We start from the raw sequence: 23121 nt of genomic DNA on the forward strand, positions 1-23121 counted from the left end.
TCTGTGAATATGATAAATGTAATATTCAGAGTGGTACAGAGCAACACGCAGACCCCGAGTTGATGTCAAGGCAGCACTGCACATAGTGGAGTTTGGCAGTATTTTAATGTATTCGTACATAAGCAGAGATGCAGGACAATCATAACAACAGTGACTAATGGTCGGTTTATGTAATATATGTTACGAGTGGTCAAAGTTTTGACATTGTGTGTTATATTTGTGTGTTTTCTCTCTGGTATAATTCACTGTTTGTGTTGGTATTTGCTGGAAAGTTCCGCCACTGTAATAAGGAGGGGAAAAATAATCACAGAGAGGTCTGTTATATTTGCAAACCCAGCATGGCAATTTAGTGAATAAGGGCCTCACTTTCTCTAAGCTTGGTTCTGATAGAAGGCCCAGCTGCTGCTGTTACTTCCTAATTTGTGTCTCTGTTATATCACCTATTCCCCAGTCTCATCTAAAGGTTCACCCACAAGAAGTGTGTCAGAAAGCAAAATGAGACAACCGCAGACCCCTCCCTCCCCTCCTCTGGCTAGTCGCACAACAGCCAATTCAAGGATGATGCAGACGGTGCCACAATGCAATGAGTCATTATTTGGAAAAAACCTATAACTGGATAGGTCTGCATGCAGGTCCACATACACTAATGTAAGAATACAAATGAGTGTATAACCTCAATTTTAAGACCTGCTGCCGGTATGACCAATGTAATTTCATCTGTCTACAGCCCCAATTAACTTCTAACCTTAATGTGCAGAATCAGCCATGTTTCCAGAAACTCACTTTCATCCCTCGAGAATTCCTGAGAAGGACCTCGGCATAGGGAGCAAATCAAATTATCCCACTTTGTACGTACTGTAGGTAGCTAGACAACAGAAAAATGCTGAATGAAAACACTTGTAAATATATGTTATATATTGTTGCATGTACTTTGGGTAAGCGTGGCTCTGCCTATTTTGTCAGCATTGCAAAATAACAGATTTGCGGCTGTGTTTGTGTGTGTGTGTGTGTGTGCGTGCGTGCGTGCGTGTGTGTGTGTGTGTGTGTGTGTGTGTGTGTGTGTGTGTGTGTGTGTGTGTGTGTGTGTGTGTGTGTGTGTGTGTGTGTGTGTGTGTGTGTGTGTGTGTGTGTGTGTGTGTGTGTGTGTATGTGTTTGTGTGTCTGTGTGCACAGGAGTTTGCATACGAGTGCATACTGTGTTATATTAGCTTTTCTTAAATGATAAGGAAGATTCCCGCAGGTCCCACCTTATATGCAGAAGCTGAGCGGTGTTTCACTTAACTGGCTCCCTCATTACAGCTGATGTGTGCACAACCAGTGTAATGGAGAATAATCTAATCATCACTCCTTCGAGAAATGGACCCACAGATGCCAACCCACGTATACACACATAACCCTAAAACCCTTCTCGCATGGGACTAGTATTACCAGTGGACCTCATGAGAAATACACCCCAAGCTTGTTTTTTGACAAAGATGGTTTAAGATAGAGGTACAAAGGGACACTGGTTTTTGTTGTGAATGCAAGAGACACACAGACACATCAGAGAGGGCTGGACTGCTGTACCAGTAGTTGAATAATGCATGAAGAGGCCTGTTGCCACAAGGAAATGATAAGCCTTACTTCTCATGGTATGGAGGAGGTTTAATTATCCAGTCTCTGTGTAATCACATGGAAACAGCTTCCCACTCGTCTTTTATTAAGCCTTTTATAGCTGTTATAGCTGAGGGGGCAGTCTTTTATGGATTATTGAACAATCTCGAGGTGCATATGTACACTTTACAGCAAACGTTCCTGTGGTGGAGAGACTAAACAAATGACTTCCACTGGGCTATCTGCTCGCTTTCATGTAAAGAGTAGTAGCCAGGATGAAGGCTGTTGTGTCATATGGTGTTTTAGGTCAAACACAGGCGGGATGCCTAAAATAGATTTTTTTTTCGTCTTTGTTTTGCCTCTCTCTGGTGCAGCACAGATGGGCTTCCATTTTGCACAAGAGCTATGTGAGGAAGTAAATGATGCTCTGGCTGCAGTGCTTACATTATACTGCTTAGATATTGAGCCACCAAGCAAGCTTTCCCCAACAGCCATTCAGCACCGAAATGACTTTCATACCCGGTGTTTATGCCAGTCAGTTCTGTTGAAGCTGTTGCTGAGCTTCGGGGGGGAAAACATGCATCTGTGGAATAAATGAGATTTTTAGACACATGGGACAGTATTAAGTACATTTTTATGCAGCATGTGTTTCCTTGTACAAGCACAGTTACATCACAAGTAGTGAGTTAACAGTTCTCTTAGCACTCGTTAAAAAAACAGCTTCTCTCTGGCGGTATCCACTACGGGCTATTCAATTACACATTCAGTTGGGCCAGATTTTATAACTACAAAATTCAGCTGGGCCAGACATTCAGCGGCCTGTAAAAAGCGGGTAGTGACACATTTTATACCAACACATATTGCTACGATGAAAAACATGCCATTTTTATTCATTGTTCATCTAACAAAGGTAGGTCAAAAAGTGCATAAAAACACAACAAATTAGCATTAATTTAACAGAATCTGAAAAGAAGTGCACAGTTGTAGCATTACATTTGTTTGCTTTAGAAGTCAAATATTCAGGTTATTTTTTTTGAGCCAGGCACATCACAAAGTGCATTTACTGAATACAATAATAGAAGTCTTAATAAATGTCCTCACATACAAAAAAAACAGCTAAAGAGCTCCAATGCAACACAAAGAGGTAGAACTGTAGCAATACTATTTTTTCACTTTTCAAGTAATAACAAAAAAATCATACGTTTTGGTCACATTTGACCCAGACACGTTACAAAGTGCATTTAAATGAATACAGAAAGAACTGTCAAACCCTTCAGTGCACAAACCCATAACAAGGGATACGGGTAACAAACATATGAATGAATACTACACTACACGTCTACTATAGTAAACTAGGTGCTATCACCTCATTTGTGATTTGTCATCGCTGACTTTCTCAATGGGAGAAGGGACATTTTTTGTTTTGAACAAGAGCAGTGATTTTTGGCTCATAGGATGTCAATGCAATCCTAAGACATTTGTGAAGAGTGCTGTCAGTCAGGGAGCAGCGAGTGCTACTTTTGATTGAGTTCATGTGTGAAAAGCTTGATTCACATGTGTATGTTGATCCAAATATACTGAGCACAGAGATCGCTACTTTCTGAACGTTAGGGAACTGCTGTTTTTTGACATCACTCCAAAACTTTGCTGGCCCGTTAGTGCGCTGCATGTCAATAAGTTCCAGTGTATATTTCTCCTTGTCAATGCAGGGGACCACTTCCTTTGCTCTGGTTGATACGTCCCCCTCTATTGCAACAGTGAAGGGGTCTCTGGCAAAGCCCATCACCTCTGTGGGCAGAGCAAGTCCATCCAATCGACCGGCAAAATTTCTCTTTCAACCTCGCAATGAAATCTGGCATCACATCCGTGATTTGTGCCGGAGATGTGATGTGTTTGGGGAGCGTCGGAAAATGCAGCATCCGACCAGTGCTCAAGTCGGTCGCGAAAAGGTCCAGCTTGACTTGGATCTGCTCCACAAGATCAATGACCGTTTTGTCTCTGTTTACGCTTCAGAGTTGAGAGAGACATGTTTTAGAGTTGCTATCATAGGACCACCGTTACTAGCACCACCAGATGCACTTTCAAAAAACGTGCTGCGTTGTGGTTTGGTGGTTTCTATGGGTTTCTATGCAACGCGGAGTGTTGCGTTCATGGTCTTTACTAGTGTAGGAATTTGGCTACGGGAGGCTGGGCCACTCGGGAGTTGGTTCTGGGCCGCATCTGGCCCGCGGGCCGCCAGTTGAATAGGCCTGCACTACAGGCTCGGCCAACATCATGAAGGCTACAAGATAAAACAATTAGACTTCCTCGTACCACTGAGATTTCAATAGCTAAAGATGCACCCCTGCCGCTGATGCACTAATGCTCTCTTTTCTCTCTGATGCTCAGAGATTATCTGCCACAGAGCACATATGGCTTTTACCCACCCTAGTCAGGGCCGCTTCATTACACCACTCTGTCTCTCATATAGTTAGAGTCACTGCTTTTAAGATTACAGTGGAAAGCTTTTATGAGCTACCAGTTAATTCACACAGGAGAATATTCAATTACTGCAAACCGCACCTCAAGGGAAATAATATGTTCTTAACTAAACTACTAAAGAATGTTCAAATTATATTTCATTAAATATTTTATCTAGCACAGGGATGTAATTCAATACAAAGTCATACAAGTGAATTATTTTACCAATTATAACTTCTCAACTTCACGATGAGAACAACTTCAAATAATGAGCAAGAGATGATCATATGCAGAAATAAAACAATCAAAATAAAATAAAAGTTTTATTTTTGACATACTTTTACCACACAAAGCGTGGTCAGACTGTTTGATTCCCAGAGCGAAAGAACAAGGTTTCCTTTAACGGCTTTTAAAAATGTATCACAATTAAAAATAACAAACAGAACACAAAATGATTAACGGTTGTTCAAAAACAAAAATATCAATTCTACAGGTAAATTATTATTTAAATGGCAACAATAAGCCTCTAAAAACACTAGCGGTATGTGAAATTGGCAGAACTGATTCCAAGCTACTGCAAACTGGGATTAAAGTGAAAACTTAGATCTTCAACTTTAGATTCTAAAATGTGGCATGTGTTCTTTTCCCATGCTGCTGTGATTGCCCTGACATTTACTCTTTTTGAACAAACCCAAATCATTGACAGATTATCCCCAAGCACAGCAGATTGCTTCAATAGTGAAACTAAGTATGGCTCCGGCCTCAGAGGCTTTCTTTTTTCTTTTTCATTTGTTGGGGTCGAAACTGCTTAAATCTGAGCTGTCCCTCGATGCCTGAACAAATGTTCTTGCAGACTGTTTTTGTAAGCAAAACAAGCACTTAAAGCCTCCCCGGCACTGCCTTTGAATGTGTTTGTGTGGATGTCTGTATACCTGGATGCCCTCTGTGCCGGGCTGCTGCAGGAGCTTGACGGTGCGTGTGTGCGCTGTCCTCTGGCCTCGGCCGTCGTGCCAGGTCAGGTTGCTGCCTCCGGGGCGGCGCGGCAGCTGGTAGTTCAGCTCCTCCGCAGACAGCGTGTGCTCCAGGGAGGCGCGGCAAAAGCTGAAGCTGGACGCCGCTGAGAGGAAGAAGAGAAAGGGAAAAAAACGTCAGAGAAGAACACACACTAAGCACTCACTTTGTATTGTGTTAGTTTAATGTCTTTTGTCTATGAATTGAGAAACTTGACAAAATAAATAATTGATAATCCTCTAAGTAAGAGCTTAACAGTTTGCATTCACTCCAGATGACATGCTCTGTGTACTGACTGTCACACTGCTACGAACAGATGGCTGTTTTGGTGATGGTGGTGGGCAGCAGTGCGACTCCACTGTGATCTCCAATTATGCTAAGTGCATATTAACAGAGACAGCGCATGCTTTTTTGAATTGTGTCTCTCTTGCTAGATTAATCTTTGCTTATTTAAATCCTTCATCTAAATATTTGTGCATCCCTCCCTCTCTCTGTCTACCCTTTCCTCCCAGGAGTGAGCGTTAGCTGTGAGACAGCTAAGCAGAAAAGTTGTCACGACAGGTTCAGAGGACAGATCTCCAACAGCCACAGGGCATCTTCTGCGGTTCACAAGTTGAACAGGCTACAGTGGTGCGTCGTTTGTGGTTGTGGGTCTATTTTCCATGGGACAAACACATCCATTGCTCCCCTTACCTTAGACACAAATGTATTAGTCATGTGCATGATAAAAGAGTATTTGACTGCACATAATCCAGACACAACAGAGAGATGACAGTGGGAGCAGAAAAAGGTCAAGAGAATGCATGACAGAGGGTAAAACTGAGATAGAGACGTTATGCTGCTGCTTATTGTCAACTTTTGAAAGTCACTTGATTTTTAAAACGCCATGTTAACAAGAAATCCATTCCTGAGGGGTTAAGAGAAACCTGGTTAACACACAGCTAGATTTGAGCAAGAGAGGTCCTTTGTCAAGTCAAACTAAAATTATCCTAGAATAAATACATTCAAGTTGTAGCATCATTAATCATTAATATACTTTAATATGCAACTGTTTGTTCACATATATACGCTTGAGGAGTTACCATTACAAACAATATAATATTTAAAGCAGCTTAAGTGTGCATGTCAAGCACAAATGGATTTCTCCCTAAAATCCCCTGATTCATGTGTGCGTGTAAAGGCAGTCATTGAGCTGGACACAGAATTACTGATGAAAGGGCTAAAAGCAAAACAAGGAATAATGAACATTACATTCATTACTTTTACATTTGAAAAAAACTTAAAAGTGGACCTATCATGCTATATTTGAATAATATAGTGTAGGACCATACCTATATAACGCATATTTATACTTTTTATTTTTCAAAATACCAAACAGATCATGCATTTTAGCCATTCCTCATTTCACTCAATTTAACACTGTCTTTGCATGGGCTGATTCTGTGAGAACAGCACCATCTACAGGCCTGGCATATGTACTACAGTTTCTCCAGCGCTTTCGAACGGCAATGTCCGTGGCTGTCTCCTCCTGATTGGTGGAGTTGGCCCAATAGCTGTAGCGCCACTTCTGTGACATCACAGAAGTGTTCAAATCTGGAACAGTCTGTATCAGATCCGTTTCCGCCCCTTTTTAAGGGATTTGGGTTTGGAGGAAAATAGAGAGGGTTGTGTTTTCTGACACCGGGGACACATATTCATGTATAAAAGACGTACAAAAGTGCATTTTGCATGATAGGTCACCTTTAACAACCGAACAATGTCAGAGCATTCTTTTAGAAAAGCCTCATTTCATGTACTGAATGACTTCCTAATTTATTTTTCACCCTTCTCCTGGGGACCAGATTTAAAAAAAGAGAATGGATTTATTTCATTGCTGTATGTTATTATAAGCCCTTTCATGTTTCTCTCTACATGGGATTTTTGGCCCAATGGTTTTGCCCTATCTTCCATACCCGATGTAAAGATATAAACAAGATATCTTCTGTCAACATTAAAGCAAACCTGCCATTCTTTTTCACTAACAAGGGAAAAAACAAGCTTTCCAGGACAACTCCCACTTCAGAATTACACAACAGAGCGCTGAGAGCTGCTGTATGACAGCTGAGGCTTGTGGGAAACTCTGGGTTGCGGCTGGGAGTGGTGTGGGTTGTGAAGGGATGGGGCGGGCACTTTTTCTCAACCCAAAAGTCTTTTCATGTGAGCAGTGGTGAATACGAAAGAGTTCACATGGAGCTATGATGGAGGAATGAAAAAGATTGTGAAGATGAAAACAAGAAAGGCCTGTCAGGAACCACTGATGTGTAACCTTCTCTTCCTTCTCATGCCGCTTCCTTTCTCTGCGCTCCCCCTTTCCCCATTTCTATATGCTGCTACTTTTATATCTTCTTATGCAGCAGTATCTTACTCGTTCCCCTTTCTCTCTCTCTCTCTCTCTCTTTCTGGTTGTCAGGTCTTTGGGGTCGTCGGGACAAACCAAGTCCAGCCCTGATGTAATTACTGCCAGTCAGAATGAAGGGGAGGAGACAGGAGGAAGGGACGTGGGAAGCTAAGCGCCTTGCAACCTTAAAGACCTGCCAATCTCTCAGAAGGAGACAAGAGCGAGCGCAAAAGCATGAGCAAGCCGGACAAGAAAGAGCGAGCGTTTCTGTAAATTAGCTTTGGATCCATGCAAACTGACAGTAAACTGATCAAACTGTGGAAAGGTAAAAGAACTTAGAGGGGAGACGCGTTTATAGACCGCGAAACAACTGCATTTCACAAGCTGCTAAAGAGAGCTTTCCAATTATTAGGCGGAGACTGACCTACACTTTATAGACATCACTTTGTAGATGAGGAAATGCAACATCATGACTTCACAGTTCCATTGAAATCTCAATATGTGCAATATCTTGCCAACCCCTCCAGTCATTAAATGAAGACAGAGCGCTCGTTCGGCAAGCTTCAATGGACTCGGTCGACTTAACCTCCGGTCACAGGACACGGCTGAGAATAAAATCACCCAAAAGTGATTAAATATCAATACCTTCCAATTCAAGTCCGCTTTGGAAGGCATTTCTACGTATGCCTCTGACGGTTGTCTTTTTTTACGGTTGCAAAGCTTTAGAAAAAGCCATTTATTCTAAAAGAGGCTCAATGATAGGATTTAGCTGTGGATCTAAATGTGATAAAGATCAGAGTCAAATGCACCGTCTTTGCATTTTGAGTGATTACCATCCTAACTATTCAGCAGGAAGGTTTATTCCTCGTCTGTCTCAACATACTTTTGATAAGCCCGGACAAACGTCAAATCTCCTCTCTCCTATTTGTCACTAACTGGAGTAATATTATCTCTAGATGCCCTTGCCGGTGACTTTTATCACCTCTAATCAGGAAGTGCAAACTAGGGAGGATGAAGGGTGGATGGAGGGAAGCAGGGTGAAAAGCAGAACATGATATGCATTTGTTGAGTCAGTAAATAAAGTAAATAAATAATGAAGATTTGATGATGTGCAATTTATGATGCTCAGATATCTGTAACTTCAGCCTCACATGTAGGGAGAGAGAGAGAACTGTTGGTGGTAGAGGTGCCAAAGCCAAGGGCAAAGTGTCAGACAGGTGTTTATGTGAGTGTCAGTGTGTGCAGAGGGCAGGTAGGTCAACACGACTCAGCCCAGTGAAGTGTAACCTCATATCACCTCCTCTCCACTGAGCAGCATATCTGCCCTGCAGAGAGGCTGCTAAATCTCAGAGGTATACCCTTTTGTAAAGGTAATTAAGCCGTTAAGTACGGCACCCCTGGAAGGTCGTTCCAAGCCAAATCCCACAGTAGATTAACATGGCATCACTGGACATTACTCATTTGACTCCAAAAGAGAGCATCTAAATTAGTCTGTGTGGAAATCTTTTTGCTGAGTGGGTTTTTTATAGAAGTTTGATTTGTGCATACCCTTGGCATCAACTTCTGAAATCCTCTCGCCTTGAGGCAAGTGTTCAGGCTTATCCACCCTATTCCAGGCATCACAGAGAGGTTAACATGGTGTATTTTAGCAGCATGATATTAGCATGAACTGCCAAGCACCTCTTATTCAACCCGAAGATAGCCTTTCTATTTGCAGACCAAGTTTTATATGAAAGAGGGGAGAAAAAAATCCCAGTCTTCTTCATTCCTGGTAATCTGCAAGAGGGTGAAACTTCATCATGAAGTGATTTCATGCCTGTGAAACGCATTAAACCTGAAGACCTAAATATAGCATCAAACAGAGCGATGCTGCCAACTCCACTACGTCTAGTACATCTACAAATGATCCAGATTTGTTGGGCCTATAGTAAGTTGGGTGGTAAAGCGAGGGGCTATTTACAACTCTTCCACTCCAACCGACCCGGTCTTAACCTCAGGAATGAGCCATGAAATTACTCCATTTTGAAACGGCAGGAGGTGATAAAAAGAATTCTGGTTGGAGCTTTAAAAATAAACTAAAAACCCTGTACCCCAGGGTTTTTTCCCATGATGCTTTGCAGTCTATTACCCACTATGACATGAGAAACTGTTGCACAGGCTAGGGCTAACGTTTCTCTCACAAACCATCAGTGTCACAGGAACACGCAGATAGGGAAATGGGAATAAACAATGGACACCCACGATGCAGGCTCTAGATAACCACACACCGACTCTTATCAGTACACAAATGAGGAAAACGGCAGCTAGATCTGTGTTTTTGATTGTGTGTGTCAGCAGATGCCGGCATGTTCATGCATACGTGAATGTGACTCTTGAATATTTCGCATACACATCTGTATAATCCCTGTCTGCTTTTCTTCTGGCTGGTGCATCTGAATACAGCTGTAGAGTCTGCATATGCAGCCATGTGGAGGAGTTTTAGATTTAAACAGTGGGGCACTTATTGCTCACAATGCACAGTGTAATCCGAACACAGGTGCAGCTAACATTTCTGTTATGATTTGCCTAGTCCATTTGCCCCCCAAAGGCACAGAGAACAACAAAGGCTGCTGAGAGGAATGGCCAACATTAGCTTCCTATTTTTAGGCAGTACTGTAGAGAAAAAACAAACAAAGTGAAGGGTCCAGCGTTAAGGACAGCCTGACTTATTTTCTCTAACTCCACCGCACTCCACCAAGACAGACAGAACTATTGATTAACCATCACCGTGTCAGAGAACATACAATTACATATCACTTTAGATAAAACACACAAAAGACACGCACACAAACACAGTCCACCTAACTCCTTCACCCGAGGACACTGGCTGTCATATCCACTCCTGCTCAGCGGAACTCACTAAATGTTTTGCACTAGGGGAGGAAAATAACTTGTGACACAGCAGAGGAGATGAAATAAAGGGGTCTAACATGGTTGTGCCCTCTTAAGAGGATAAAGGACTGAAGGCCAGGGTAAATAGGAACCAAAAAGATGGGGAAATGGGCAAGAAGACACGTTACAGGGGAGTGAGTAGATTCAATTAAGCTTCAGAACAGAACATTAATATTAATTGTTATAGGAAATGAAGAAGGACAAAGAGGGAAATTATGAGCAGATGAGATCATGAGATTGTTTTATCCCCTTCACAGCCAAGCTCTCATATGATGACACGGGAGGATAGATTAGATCTCAAAGACAATCGATAACTCAGAGCGGATGTCAAAGGAGAAAGGAGGACGAGGTCGAGTAACAGGATGTGAGGTGAGATCAGTCTGGATCAAACTGAGAGCCTTTAATGCGCACTAGTATCCCAGTTATTTGGGGTTCTGCGTGGAGTATCGCGGTTATGTGAGGATAACCTGGTGTAAAAATTCTGGATTTACTATTTTTAATATCTTGTTAATGTTTTAAAAAAAGGTGACTTTCCATTTAACATGGCATCAAAGTTCAGGCAGCTAAAAAACAAACTGTGATTATGCCAAACTGTTGAGGTAACTCAGTAAGAAGGAAGGAACCAAGGATGCAATGAAGCAGTGGCCAAAGAATTAGGATATTTGAACTCTGATCTTCACAGACATTAAAACTAGGTATGAAAAATCTGATTCATCATGGTCCATGTAAGGATTAGATGTAACTGGTAAAACACTAAAAACTTGTATACAAACGTGTATGTTAATGTGCTCATTGATGTTTCAGCAAAAAAAAACAACGTAAAACTCCCTTTAAAATATGAAAGCAGTTTTAAGTAATAAATCTCTCCACATCTGTGAAACCAAAACCCCTAGTACATTATCCGTGATAATTATGTTTTTAAAATATACAGCAAAACACTTTTAATCCAGTTACTTTGACCATGACACCATCGACATACAGAACACTAAAGCAAGCTCCAGTTAGCCCCATCTGCATAATGAATCCATAGTATATTCATCATAGTGAATGCCAGAGCTTTTCAAGGGCACACACTATCTGTGTATATTTGCATGATGTTGTTTATGAGATATTGAATTATTATTCGACAAGCCAGCTTAACTGGGGAGGTAATCAGATGATCAATCTAGTTCACACACAGACAGTACACTGTTATCAGTCACAGCTCATGAACACCTTAGATAAATCCATCCAAACTAGCCTGGTTGGGATATTGTTCTACCAGATGGGTTAGAGGACAAAATAAAGGAAATTACATTAAAAGGTCAAGCAGGCAGAGCAAGACTCTATGCATGTTTAAACCGTTCTTTATTCACATGGCAGTGACATCCACAAGTAAGTATTAAAAAGGTTAAGCTCAATTGTATTCCCTCTGATTGGTTGAATAAGTTATGAGTGTGAAAGGTCAAATGAAAGAATTTAACTGAAAATCTGAAATCAACATCCCACTTTGACATCAACTCAGATTCACAAGATTTCAGAAGCTTCAAAGCAGTGAAACTCAGAGAACATCAGCATGATGTTCTTCTGTATATTTTCAATGACAGTAATTTCAGCCTTCACATAACAATAACACATAATTCCACAGCTTTCACATCTCAATACATGCTGTGATCTAAACTGCCTTCATAGTTTGTCATGTCATGCAGGACGCCCTCCTCAGCATTTTGCTCAAAAGAATCCAAAATGATGGGGGATATTAAATGAAAAAGCACATGGAGCGAAACTTCTTAGCTTAGAAAAGATTTTTTAAATATTTAGTGGTTGTTTACAGCTGTTCCCCTGAGTGGCAAAGTGTTCTGCCTGAGTGGGTTAACGGGTGTCTGTGAACAAAATATTAAAGTGTCATAATTCTACTTTCCCGTCTTAACCCAAAACCACAACCTCTAAGAAAGGCACACTAAATGAACAGCAGGAAATCGAGTGATACAGTGAACAGGTCAACCACAAAAACAATGCCTGCATGCATTTCGATATCAAGCTATACGATTTTGATTTCAAGTGCAGTTTAAGCTGATTATTTTGAGGCAAGAGCTATACGCCAGATGGTCTGCTAATGAACTTTAAATTGATTCAAGCAATCACACAAACAGGTTTTGCCATTATCGTTTTTTTTTTCTAAACTGAAATTAAAGAAGTAATTTGTGCAAGCAAAACACGGCATGCTAGTTCCTTGAGTTCACAAATACCTTCAATGATAGCCTGTAAGGCCGTTCGCCAAGGATCACCCACGCTCTGTCGGCTGAGCATAGAGAAATCAGCGCCTTATACTCACAATAAAATTCTTTGCATTAAATCACTGCCATGAACAGAGGTTAAACTAGCCGCTGTGAACCGAGTGGCTTCTGGAGCCTGAATGGACTTCAGTTTATTGTGATTGTCACATGTGGTCTTTAAATCGATGTGGTGTACTCACACTGTGTCCTGGTGAGAGAATGGGATGTGGAGAGATTCAGCACTCAATAATGTATTGAATGTCCTGAAGCCATGCCTATCACACAAGTAGCCTACTTTGCTTTTCACATGTATGTCACTGCTTATAGACTTTCATATTAGACGACAAATGAGCTGGCAATGTAGCGTGTGGAAATAACAACCAATCAATAGCTCCAGATGTACACACACACACACACACACACACACACACACACACACACACACACACACACACACACACACACACACACACACACACACTTGCACAAACAAACACAGGTTATTGAGCACTGAGGGGTTTGAAAACACACATTGAAATGAATAAATGACCGATGTGAGAGTTAGTTGATAATCTGCTCTACACTGAAACCATACAAAGACACCAGGATGAGGGGATAAAAAGAAAATATAGAGGAATGAACGGGTGGGAGAAATAGGCTTATAGAATGGGTGGGGGGCTGGTGGAGAAAAAGATAAAAGTTAATGCGCCACAGAAGCTGAGAGGTAAACATAGAAAGAGAAAAGAGCGCAGGGGAGAGAGAATGGAAATGCGCCAATGAATTGGAAGCTGAGATAGACGGGGAGGGAATGGAAATTGCAGACAGGGAGTTAGTTTGTAGATCCGAAAGCAGCATGAATGATTAGAAACAGCAACTCGGCAGCGGCTATGGTGCTGGTGGAGGCACCTCTGTGAGCAAACTGAAATATAATTCAAAGCTTTGAAGTTTTTTAAAGTTTGTTGTGATCCTTTGTGATGAAATCCAGGAGGCTGCCGAGACGGCGAGAAGGAAGGAAGGAAGGAAGGAAGGAAGGATGGTGGGTAGAAGATCTACCACACACAGAGGTGCCATAACCGAGACAGGTGAATGGAGATTTGCACCCCTATCAACTACCAACAGAGACAATACCCTGCTCTATTTCTGCAATGCCTTATTTAAACAAGCAACAGAAGATGTAAATCTGATACCATGTTGTTAATCAGTTTTCTTTTTAAGTGAAAAAGATGCTTAAAAAAACATTATTATCCGATCGGCTGCAGCAGCAACAGCAGGTGTTTCCAGTGTGAGAGAGGAGAGTATGAATGCACAATACAGTCAGACGTGTTTTGTAAAGACCATTCAGGAGCCCCCTTGTTTTCAGTCTAACAGCAAGACAAATTAACACACACCTGGGGGGGCTTTCTCCCATTCTCCCTGGCTCTGTATCCCCTCCCTGCAGTCCCACCTGTCTGTGTGGGTCTCTGCGGCATGCTGCGCCGATTGGGGGTCTGTCTCTCTCAGCTTAATTGCCATGTTATCAGCTCCACTCCTCCACTACCACTTCGTCCGGGCCTTTCAGTCAGGCGGACATGCCAATTACGCCTCCCCTCCACACACACACTGGTTCTCTCCCAAGACTGCGCTGTCAGGTAACATAGCAGACAGCAGCTGGTACAAAGCGGGCAGTTGGGGATGAAACGGGGGAAGAGAATCAAGGCCCTTTGTGCACACATGCAGGCAAACACACACTTCAATACACATACAGTCCCAGCAGGAGCATCTTATCCAGGCCGAAGGATCCCAGTGGAACCTTTCTACTCCCCCTTTGCCTCTTAATCCTTTACACTAACACTAACTGCCTTCCTTTCATCTCTCCTCTTTCTTTTATACCCCTCTGTACTTATTCCCTTATAGTTTGCTTACCTTTCTTTTTCCTCAAAGGCACAGCTCACATTTTAGGAAAGATGCTTATTACCCTGTTTCTCTCCAAGGGTATTATGAATAGAGCCAGTGGGTGATAAACATATCTTACGATGTTAATTAGTCAGTTTTGCAGATTTTACTCTGGATGGGGTGTTTTCACCTTAGGGAAGACCCAGACCAGCAATTTCCACCTTTATAATAAACTAAACCATCCAACACTTGATCAAACAGATATGAAAGTGGCATCAATCTGCAAGGAAATTCATATGTGTAGTTCCCACCCCTCTAATAAATAGATCCATCAAAACGAAGTGTACTAAAACTAAAAATATAAAATCCGCATTGTTTTTTTATGACTATTTCTATAATAATCTCACTTATTATAATTTAACCAGCTATCATCCCGAGCTACATTGTTAAATCTCTTAAAAAGCAATCCCTACAGTGATAGTCAATGTAATTAGGTGATTCAGAAACGAGCTCCTTTACCCATTTACATCACAGCGCACAATCAATGTCAAGATTTGAAACACTTTTAGCTCTCCAACTCCCCTAATGTTGACTTCTAATGACGACAGATGTTTCATAGGTAGCACTGTGGTAAAGAGACTGCTCAGGGCTCCTTTTTGAGACCCACCAATTAATCAACCTTAGTGTGTATGCATCCATGTCATTGTTTGTGTGTGAACTTGCTTGTTAACGCTGAAACTGCCACTTTCCACAGTGTGTGTCACAGTGATTTCAGTAATTCTGTTCTCAACCCGCTCTCACTCCTACTCTCTGTTCCACTCTGCTGAACCGTTTCCTTATCATCACCGCTACTCCGACATCACCGACAATCACACACACATAAGGAGACACACAAACTCAAACACACCGTAATTATCCCTCAGACACATCATGTTAACAATGGGGCATTAATAGCACATGCATGGTCAAACACGTTAGCTCGCTTTTCTTTTTATATGTCACACACACTCCCATGTCTGCTATTACATCCACTCCTATCAAGGCATTGGCTGATTTGAAAGCATTTTCACTAGATGAGAGAGGACAAGTGAGCTTTATCTAACCCTTAATTATTTTACATTCATCGAACCCGATATCCTCCAGCACAGTAACTTTCCTCTGCTGTCCCATTACGGAGGCCTCTTAACCAGTTTCAAAAGATATGTCTTATCCCTAGTGATCTTTTTATTCCTCTTTTGAGGACACTGATCTATTGCAAACTTAATACGTGACTTGTGTCGATTTCTATTATAATAATAATAGATTTAATTTGTTAGCGCTTTAACAGGTGCTCAAAGACGCTTTACAGATAATAGTGAAGAGAAAAGAAAAGAGAAGAAAGGAACAACAAATAAATATATAGTTAAAGTTAAAGTCAAATAATACAAAAACAATCACACATGAAAAGCCAGATTGAAGAGGGGAGTTTTTGTGAGTTTTTTGAAGGTGGTGAGGTCGGTGCAGTCTCTGATGGGTTGGGGGAGTGAGTTCCAGAGGGAGGGGGCAGCGACGGAGAAGGCTCTGTCCCCCAAGGTCCGGTGATTGATGTGGGTGGGGATGGATAGGAGGTTGGCTTCTGATGAGCGGAGGCAGCGGGAAGGGGTGTGGTGGTGCAGCAGGTCTGTGAGGTAGGGGGGGGGCCTGATTGTTGAGGGCTTTGTGAGTAATGAGGAGGACTTTGAAGTGGATTCTTTTCTTATCAGAAATTATTTCTCTGTGCCACAGTTGGCTGGCAAGTGTGTGTATGTGCATGCGCGAGTGCATAAACTGTAATGGATGTCTAGGAGTCTGTGTGTCTACATGTGTGTGTTTGCTCCTGCCAAGACCCAAAGCCTGCAGAGCACCAGTGACCTGATATGTAGGGCGAGACCAAAACGCTGGGATGACAGCTAAGAACCCGCCCCCACTAACTCTGACTGACAGCGCTATAACCTCGTCTGCCTCCCGCGACAATAGTTTGCTCTTGCTTTCACTTTAACATCTGTCATTACAAGCTCAATATAATAACCATTTCTGGGACAAAGTTCTATATTAGTCATTGTAACAGGGCTGGAGGACAAGACAAAATAAGATGAAGTGAAATGAGAGGAAATGACTGCTTTTAGGGTGATGTATTACACAAAGTGATGGCTGTTTATTCCCTAAAGTGACTGTCAGGATCTGCAAACGTCTTACACAGCCCTGAGTTCTTGTATACAGTCAAATATACATGGCTGTACAGTTATCACTAGTATCACTAGAGGATTATTCTGTCTTTCAGTCCTTCCGCCTTTTGTTACAAATGCAGCACTTAGGCAATCACATGCCGTTGCCTCTATCTCCCACTTATAAGAGACAAATCCGTCCTAATCTACGGATAAGGTACAACAGCCACATGTCTCAGTGGATTTCAACAGAATCAGGTCAAAAGGGGGCAAACACTCTAAAGAGCATGATTGTACACAAAGAGTGCACAGCCAGTTTTCCCACCACTCAGTGTAAAGGGAGCATAAGACCAAAGGATTAAAACAACCACTGATCCAAAGAAAAGCTGGGGTACAAAAAAAATGACATTTAGAAAGAAGAACTCTAGCTTTAGTCACAGGTTAAGGATTTCAAATGACAAAACAGATCAAGGTAAAATGTTATTTCTTTTAGTAAAACATGATCTGTAGTGAGTCTGACTGTCTCTGGCATCGTAGTCACAATCTCTTTCTTCTGAGAATGAATCATTTAATAGTAGACAGGAGGGGGCACATGAGGTAGTAGAACATTTTTGGCTAAAAGGGATGTCTTCTGTTCAGCCTTAAGGAGATTTTCTGAGACGTGACATTAAGAAAATCACAGTCAGTTCTTATTTGTTGCTGAAAGGCAGAAAATCTGATTATGTTTACACGCAAACTATAACATGTGTGTCACATTGAACTACTTAAATATCCCAGGAGCTTGAGCATGATATAAATCTCTGCAACATATTCGACATGGCGTGAGGCATTTCTTGAGGGTGCCATATGGCTTTTATATCAGTCGGAGCCTCAAGGCTCAGTGAGGTTTGGATGGAAAGGTTTGTGAGGTGAAAATCTCACATTTGCAGTAATTATGCAACAGACTGTGGGGTTGACGTGATAGGAGAGGGGCTTTTTTATGTAACTCCAGAGAGATACCATCTGGGGATATCATGAGAGAGCAGCGAGCTGAGAGAGGTATGTTGCAGGAAGAGAGGACTAGATACAGGTGAGAATAAAGTAGAGATGAGAGGAAACATGAGATAAAAAAAAATTGTAATGTAGGTATACCGTTAGTTCCAGAGCTTAAAGCCATTCACAGAAAGTTGAGATGCATTTAAGCAACTCTTTCTCACTTTCTCAGCTGTTACACGCTGACACTTGGCTGCCTATTGACATGGTACATTGAGGGTCCATTCAAGCAGCACTGTGACAGCCAGAGGAGGCCATGGACCCCGACAGAACTGTATATACTCACAGGGCGCTATCACAATACACATCAGGGGACACAGCAGGAGAAGGAAGAGAGAGGCGGTGGAATATGCACAGAAGGTGAACTGCGTAGAGGTAGGACAAATCCAAAATAAAAAAAGCATGAAATATAGGCTGGAGCAGCGAGAAAAGAGAGAAGGGGAATGGCTAAAAGGCTGATAAGAGGAGAAGACAGAAAGCTAAATTGATTTCTATTTTTGGAAGAGGTATAACCGATGGGTGGAATGAGTGCAAAACATGTTCAATTTCAAAGTCACACACAGACTCACACACACACTTTTTGTACATGCGTAAACTATTTTACATGCAGATCAAACCTTTTTCGCAGATCATGCTACAAGATTGCGATCGCCGGCAATGTAATTGCTTTTGCGGTGGGTGAACGTGACTCGTGCTCCTGAGTGTGCAAGGATGTCTGACTTGCGGTGTAGCTGGAGCCATTAGCCATTTGGTTTAATAGGCAATCTGCACCACAGGCCCCACTGACCCCCAGCACTTGGTAGGAGGAGCAGGCCAACCTATTAACAAAGAGTGAAAAGCTCTGAGCTTACCCTATCACACAAGGCCACACTTAATTAGACTGTTTGTTTAGCTGCCTCTAATGGGAAGGATCGTGAGTGGGGGGGAAAGGTTGACTGCTGTCCTTGAAACTGCAGGCTGAAAGACATCTGGCCAAAGATGAGACGGAAGACACGATGATATTACAGAAACGTGCCTCGAACACAATATGCGCCATCTAATTTTCTCACGACACATAGCGAGGACAGAGAACAACAACGGACAATATTCATTAATAGCAAATTGAATCATTACAATACCATTAACATAATTATAGCCTAAAATTAAAGTACACAAATTGCTTATCTGAAACACACATTGATTAAATTGATTAAGCCTCTTCGGGTTAAAGAGATGGTCTGTATTAAGTCAGAACGTAACAACAGTGTGGCACATAAGGGAAACAACCGTATGAAATGATATCTAATTAGTGCAATCTTTCAGAAAAATTAAATTTCTCTTTCACATCCATGCCTGTACCCTTTAAACCTCTCCCTTGATCCCTCTTCGTGTGCAGAAGGCTAATTAAAGGAGAGAAATTGGATATGGGCCTGTGCGCACTCTAATTCAGTAGGAGGAAGGAGGAAGTAAGGGAAGAGGGGGGGAATTGAGGGTGAAGTCGGACCTGGGCACTAGATCAGAACGGCGAAGACTTGTCATTTCTGTAAGTATTAAGAGGATGGCAAGGCTGGACTGGACGAGACAATTGAAGTGTGATGCCTCAGAGTCCAAAATCCACCACACACTGCTCCTGCTAATCCACTGCTGATTTATGCCACAGCAGACTCTCCTCTTTCACCCCTTCATCAATCTCTGAGAGGCCTTTAGGAGCAGAGTGTAAATGTTTATCTACTGAATCATCCTCTGTCCATCCCACCCCTGCACACTGGGTCAGAGGTCAAAACAGTTGGTGAACTGTCTGAGAGGACAAATTCATTAGATCAATAACTCATTGAAAATGTTCTCCATCAACATTATCTTGTTAAGAAATGTCTGAGATTGAATTAAATTGATTCTTTTATTTCTATTGTAGCAAGAGGTTTTAAATGCCCTCCTCTTGACTTATGAACTCCCTTTATCTATGATAATTCCTGTTTATTGCACATAATAATAGCTCTCCAATTTCATTGAAGTGCATCAACATCCCTTTAACCAAGTCATAAGGGCCACAAAACCTCACAGGGAAGTGCACCAAAACTGTGTGTTGTGAGTGTGAAGATGTCAATGCCAAATCAGCGGAGAACTATTCTAAGCAGTAACATGATGATACAGGTTCAAACCTCCTAGTTTTGCTCAATGTAATTAGGAAAAAACAACAGACAAGTTATTGTGAAGGCCACAGCCACACATGGTAAAGCAATTACAGTATACTGCACCCTCATCTCCAATAGTTGCAGTCAACAATTAACACCACACTTTCGATTAAAATAGAAAACCCTTTATTTGCTTTAAACGTGACATTATTTAGTTTATTTGCAAACATTTTAGCACAGGTATTTGTTTGTAATAATATTGTTCTTTGTCTTTGAGTTGCCATGTTCATTGGGGGAGGTTACTTCCTGGATCAGCAAAGGGTGTGGCTGAGGGTGGGGGACTCATAAATACTGCAAGCAGCCTATTGGGCCAAATTGGGTCAAACCATGTGATCCATGTCAAAGGATTGTCAGTGTCTTTGGGTATTCTGTTGATCTTAATTACCCATTGTTTTCTATTTGGTTTCGCCAAGCCACTACATATCTTCCTTGTTCCCTCCGTTTGTCAGGTCGGTTTGTTCAGTTAACACCTGTTAAGTTGCTGTTAGAGTTATTTTCTGTTGACCTCTTCTATAGGTCTAGTTATTAAAGATTCTTGGCTTATGGTGTTTTTTTTTGTTTTTGGGTAAATATAAAACCCAGTTTCTTTAAAAACTCCTGTGGCTTACTGCTTGGTCCCTGACAATTATCACCAATCTAAGTTTTGCGTAGTTGTCTAGACACACATCTTTCTTTGAAATAAGTGATAACACAGGTGCACTCACATTTCTTTCACCTTAAATTCAAGTGGGTTAGATATTCTGGCTAAATTGTTGTCTGTTTTCCAACCTGTAGCACGGAAGACTGTGTTCTCGGATACAGGAAAAAACTGTGTTAAATACAATGCTTTCAAAACAATTAAGGATGACCAAAACTGCAAAGTTGAAATGACATATCTTTTTAAGATGTCACTCGACTGAGGAAACAATTTATGAGAACTTTCCCCAGTCACTCTTCCTCAGTGGCGAACCGTCAGGGCCTTCAAGGTATTCAGACCCTGGAACACTCAGATAAAACAAACAAAAAATTGATTTAATTATATTAACACCGCAGCGGCGGGGTGTGTGTGTGTCTAAAGAAGATCCAGTTGATAGACACGGTTCGCCACTGCTCTTCATCCGTCTTGACAAGACTTTTAGAGACTTTCGGACACTCAACAACGTATACAAACACATCATTCTCTGTCTCCTCTCTCCCTTTGTTCACTTTGTCTTTATACTTTTTCTCTGTGTATCTAAAATCCAGAGGCTCAGGCCAGGTGCAGCCGCGGGGCTGAGGTGGATCAGAGAGTTGATGATGGAAGACAGGAGGCTGTGTGTGTGTTCAAGAGGATTCTCCACGATGTATATTGAGTGACACACTCCCTGCTGTGGGGAGGATGGGGTTGACAATGGACAGGGGAAAGAGGTTAACGGCTTGCATGCTCTCTCACACACACACGCTCACAACTAACGCTAACACTCTATTACCATATTACTTTACTACAGAGGCCAGAAACACATTTGGCTCCAACACCAATTGCGCCAAATGGACGCCGCCTCCAGCAGGCAACGTAACGCGCGCCAGGAAAACAACAAATGGTGTATTTGTCAGTGTAAAGCTAACAACCACACCCCCGCCTCCCCCACCGTCCCACCAAATGAGCTGCTTGTTGCCTTCTGCCTCATCTGCATGTTCACACACTCAAGCATAAACACACATTGAACAAAACACATGCAGGCACCCACATGCACAAGTACAGATTGGAATCCTGTGGTAGAAGCGCCCCACTGAAAAGGGGCGATTAATTCCCGGTTGAATGAGCACCGTCTTTGTGACCTGAGCCGAAGAAAAGATGTGTTTGTGTGCTGTGGGCCTTTTGAGGAAAGTCTAGACGGTGGACAGCTCCTAGGCTAAACGCAACAGAAAAACATCAATAGTCAACACTGTAGAAAATTATTTCTACATTAAAAAACAGTATAGACATTTGTGATTTTGTGTTTAACATGTTGTATCTAAGAAGAAAATGCAAGTTATAGTTTCCTAAGAAAAGACATTAGTGTTTTCCTTTTTATGCCATTTCTGTGTTTCTTTTTAAAGGAAAAATCTTATTAAATCCTCTTTTTTTGGGTCTGTACACATTTTTTCTTCTGCTTCCTACTCACATGTCCATCATTAAGACATTGAATAGACAACGTCAACCCTCCTACAGCTGTCTATCCACCCACATGCTTAGGGAAACAGGGGTCGTTATATATAAATAGGTTGTTTTTGGATTCAGACTCAGCAGTGTGCTCATCTCCATGTGAGCCTGTCATATTGGTGAGCACATATGTCTAGCACTGTATGGATGGATGGAAGCGACCCTGGCATTCTCTTCATCGACCCATATCTCTGGATATCTTTCATGCTGAGCTTAGTCAGGCCTGCATGTTGGAGTGAAGACACACACAAGCTCACAAAAAACACACACACACACGATTACCCCATGCTTATTTTGTATGCGTATATGGATGGACCATGCAGCTTTCTCTCTATCTTCCTCCTCTGAAAAATCTCCCTTCTCCTGGATGCTGTGCAGTGGACAATACAGTTACCCAGTAGCATCATTTCTATGACGGCTTATCTTAGATATAACAATACAGCCAGATGTCCTGGTCGATTTAAGTAAACGTCTGATGAATTCCATCCACTCTGAATAGCCAAAAGATGGAGGGGGTATAATTAGATAGCTTGACTCGTTGTACAGCAAGACAGAACATGTAATTCTGTTAGCAATATAAATTCAGACGCAACTATTCATGTTATTAATACCATTTCAAATGCAGATCAACTCACAGGCCTGTGACTGACTGTCCGCCTAACAATGAAACAACAACCTACAGACAAATCTTATATATCATCAGCTTTATGGTGTATTTGTACCCCTTAAATATTCATGGTTAACAAATCAGGGTCCAAGATGACATGGAGTAGATTTTAGTTGCATAATGATTATTTACCCACAAACAGGCTACAGTTATCCAGTTCAATACAAAAGCATAGAATATTGTGTGGTTGTCAAGTTCCTATCAAACACCAGTCTCTGCCCTAACATGCATGAGGAGTTTCAGTAAATGGTTCTAGTTGTTGCCACTGGTTGTAAATCAAACCCTGTGTATCTACAAAAAGTGCTACTGTTTTTTGGATCAAAAACTCTTTAAAGTTTCATTGCAACACACTGCCATGGCGGCGTCAAAGCCCATGGCGCTGAGTAAATTAATGATGCTTAAGTAAAT

At 41.7% G+C, this 23121-nt stretch overlaps 1 protein-coding gene across 1 annotated transcript in view; it reads right to left on the bottom strand.

The window, feature by feature from the left end:
* Window positions 1-23121, bottom strand: part of LOC307037815 (sterile alpha motif domain-containing protein 10-like) — a 55163-nt gene that overhangs the window by 30007 nt on the left and 2035 nt on the right. The window contains exon 2 of the mRNA XM_079678958.1: window positions 4986-5170. Coding sequence (XP_079535084.1) covers window positions 4986-5170 — 185 coding nt within the window. The remainder of the gene's footprint in view (window positions 1-4985; window positions 5171-23121) is intronic.

The sequence above is a fragment of the Notothenia rossii genome (genome assembly GCF_949606895.1).
Source record: "Notothenia rossii genome assembly, chromosome: 4".
In the NCBI taxonomy this organism is placed as follows: domain Eukaryota; kingdom Metazoa; phylum Chordata; class Actinopteri; order Perciformes; family Nototheniidae; genus Notothenia; species Notothenia rossii.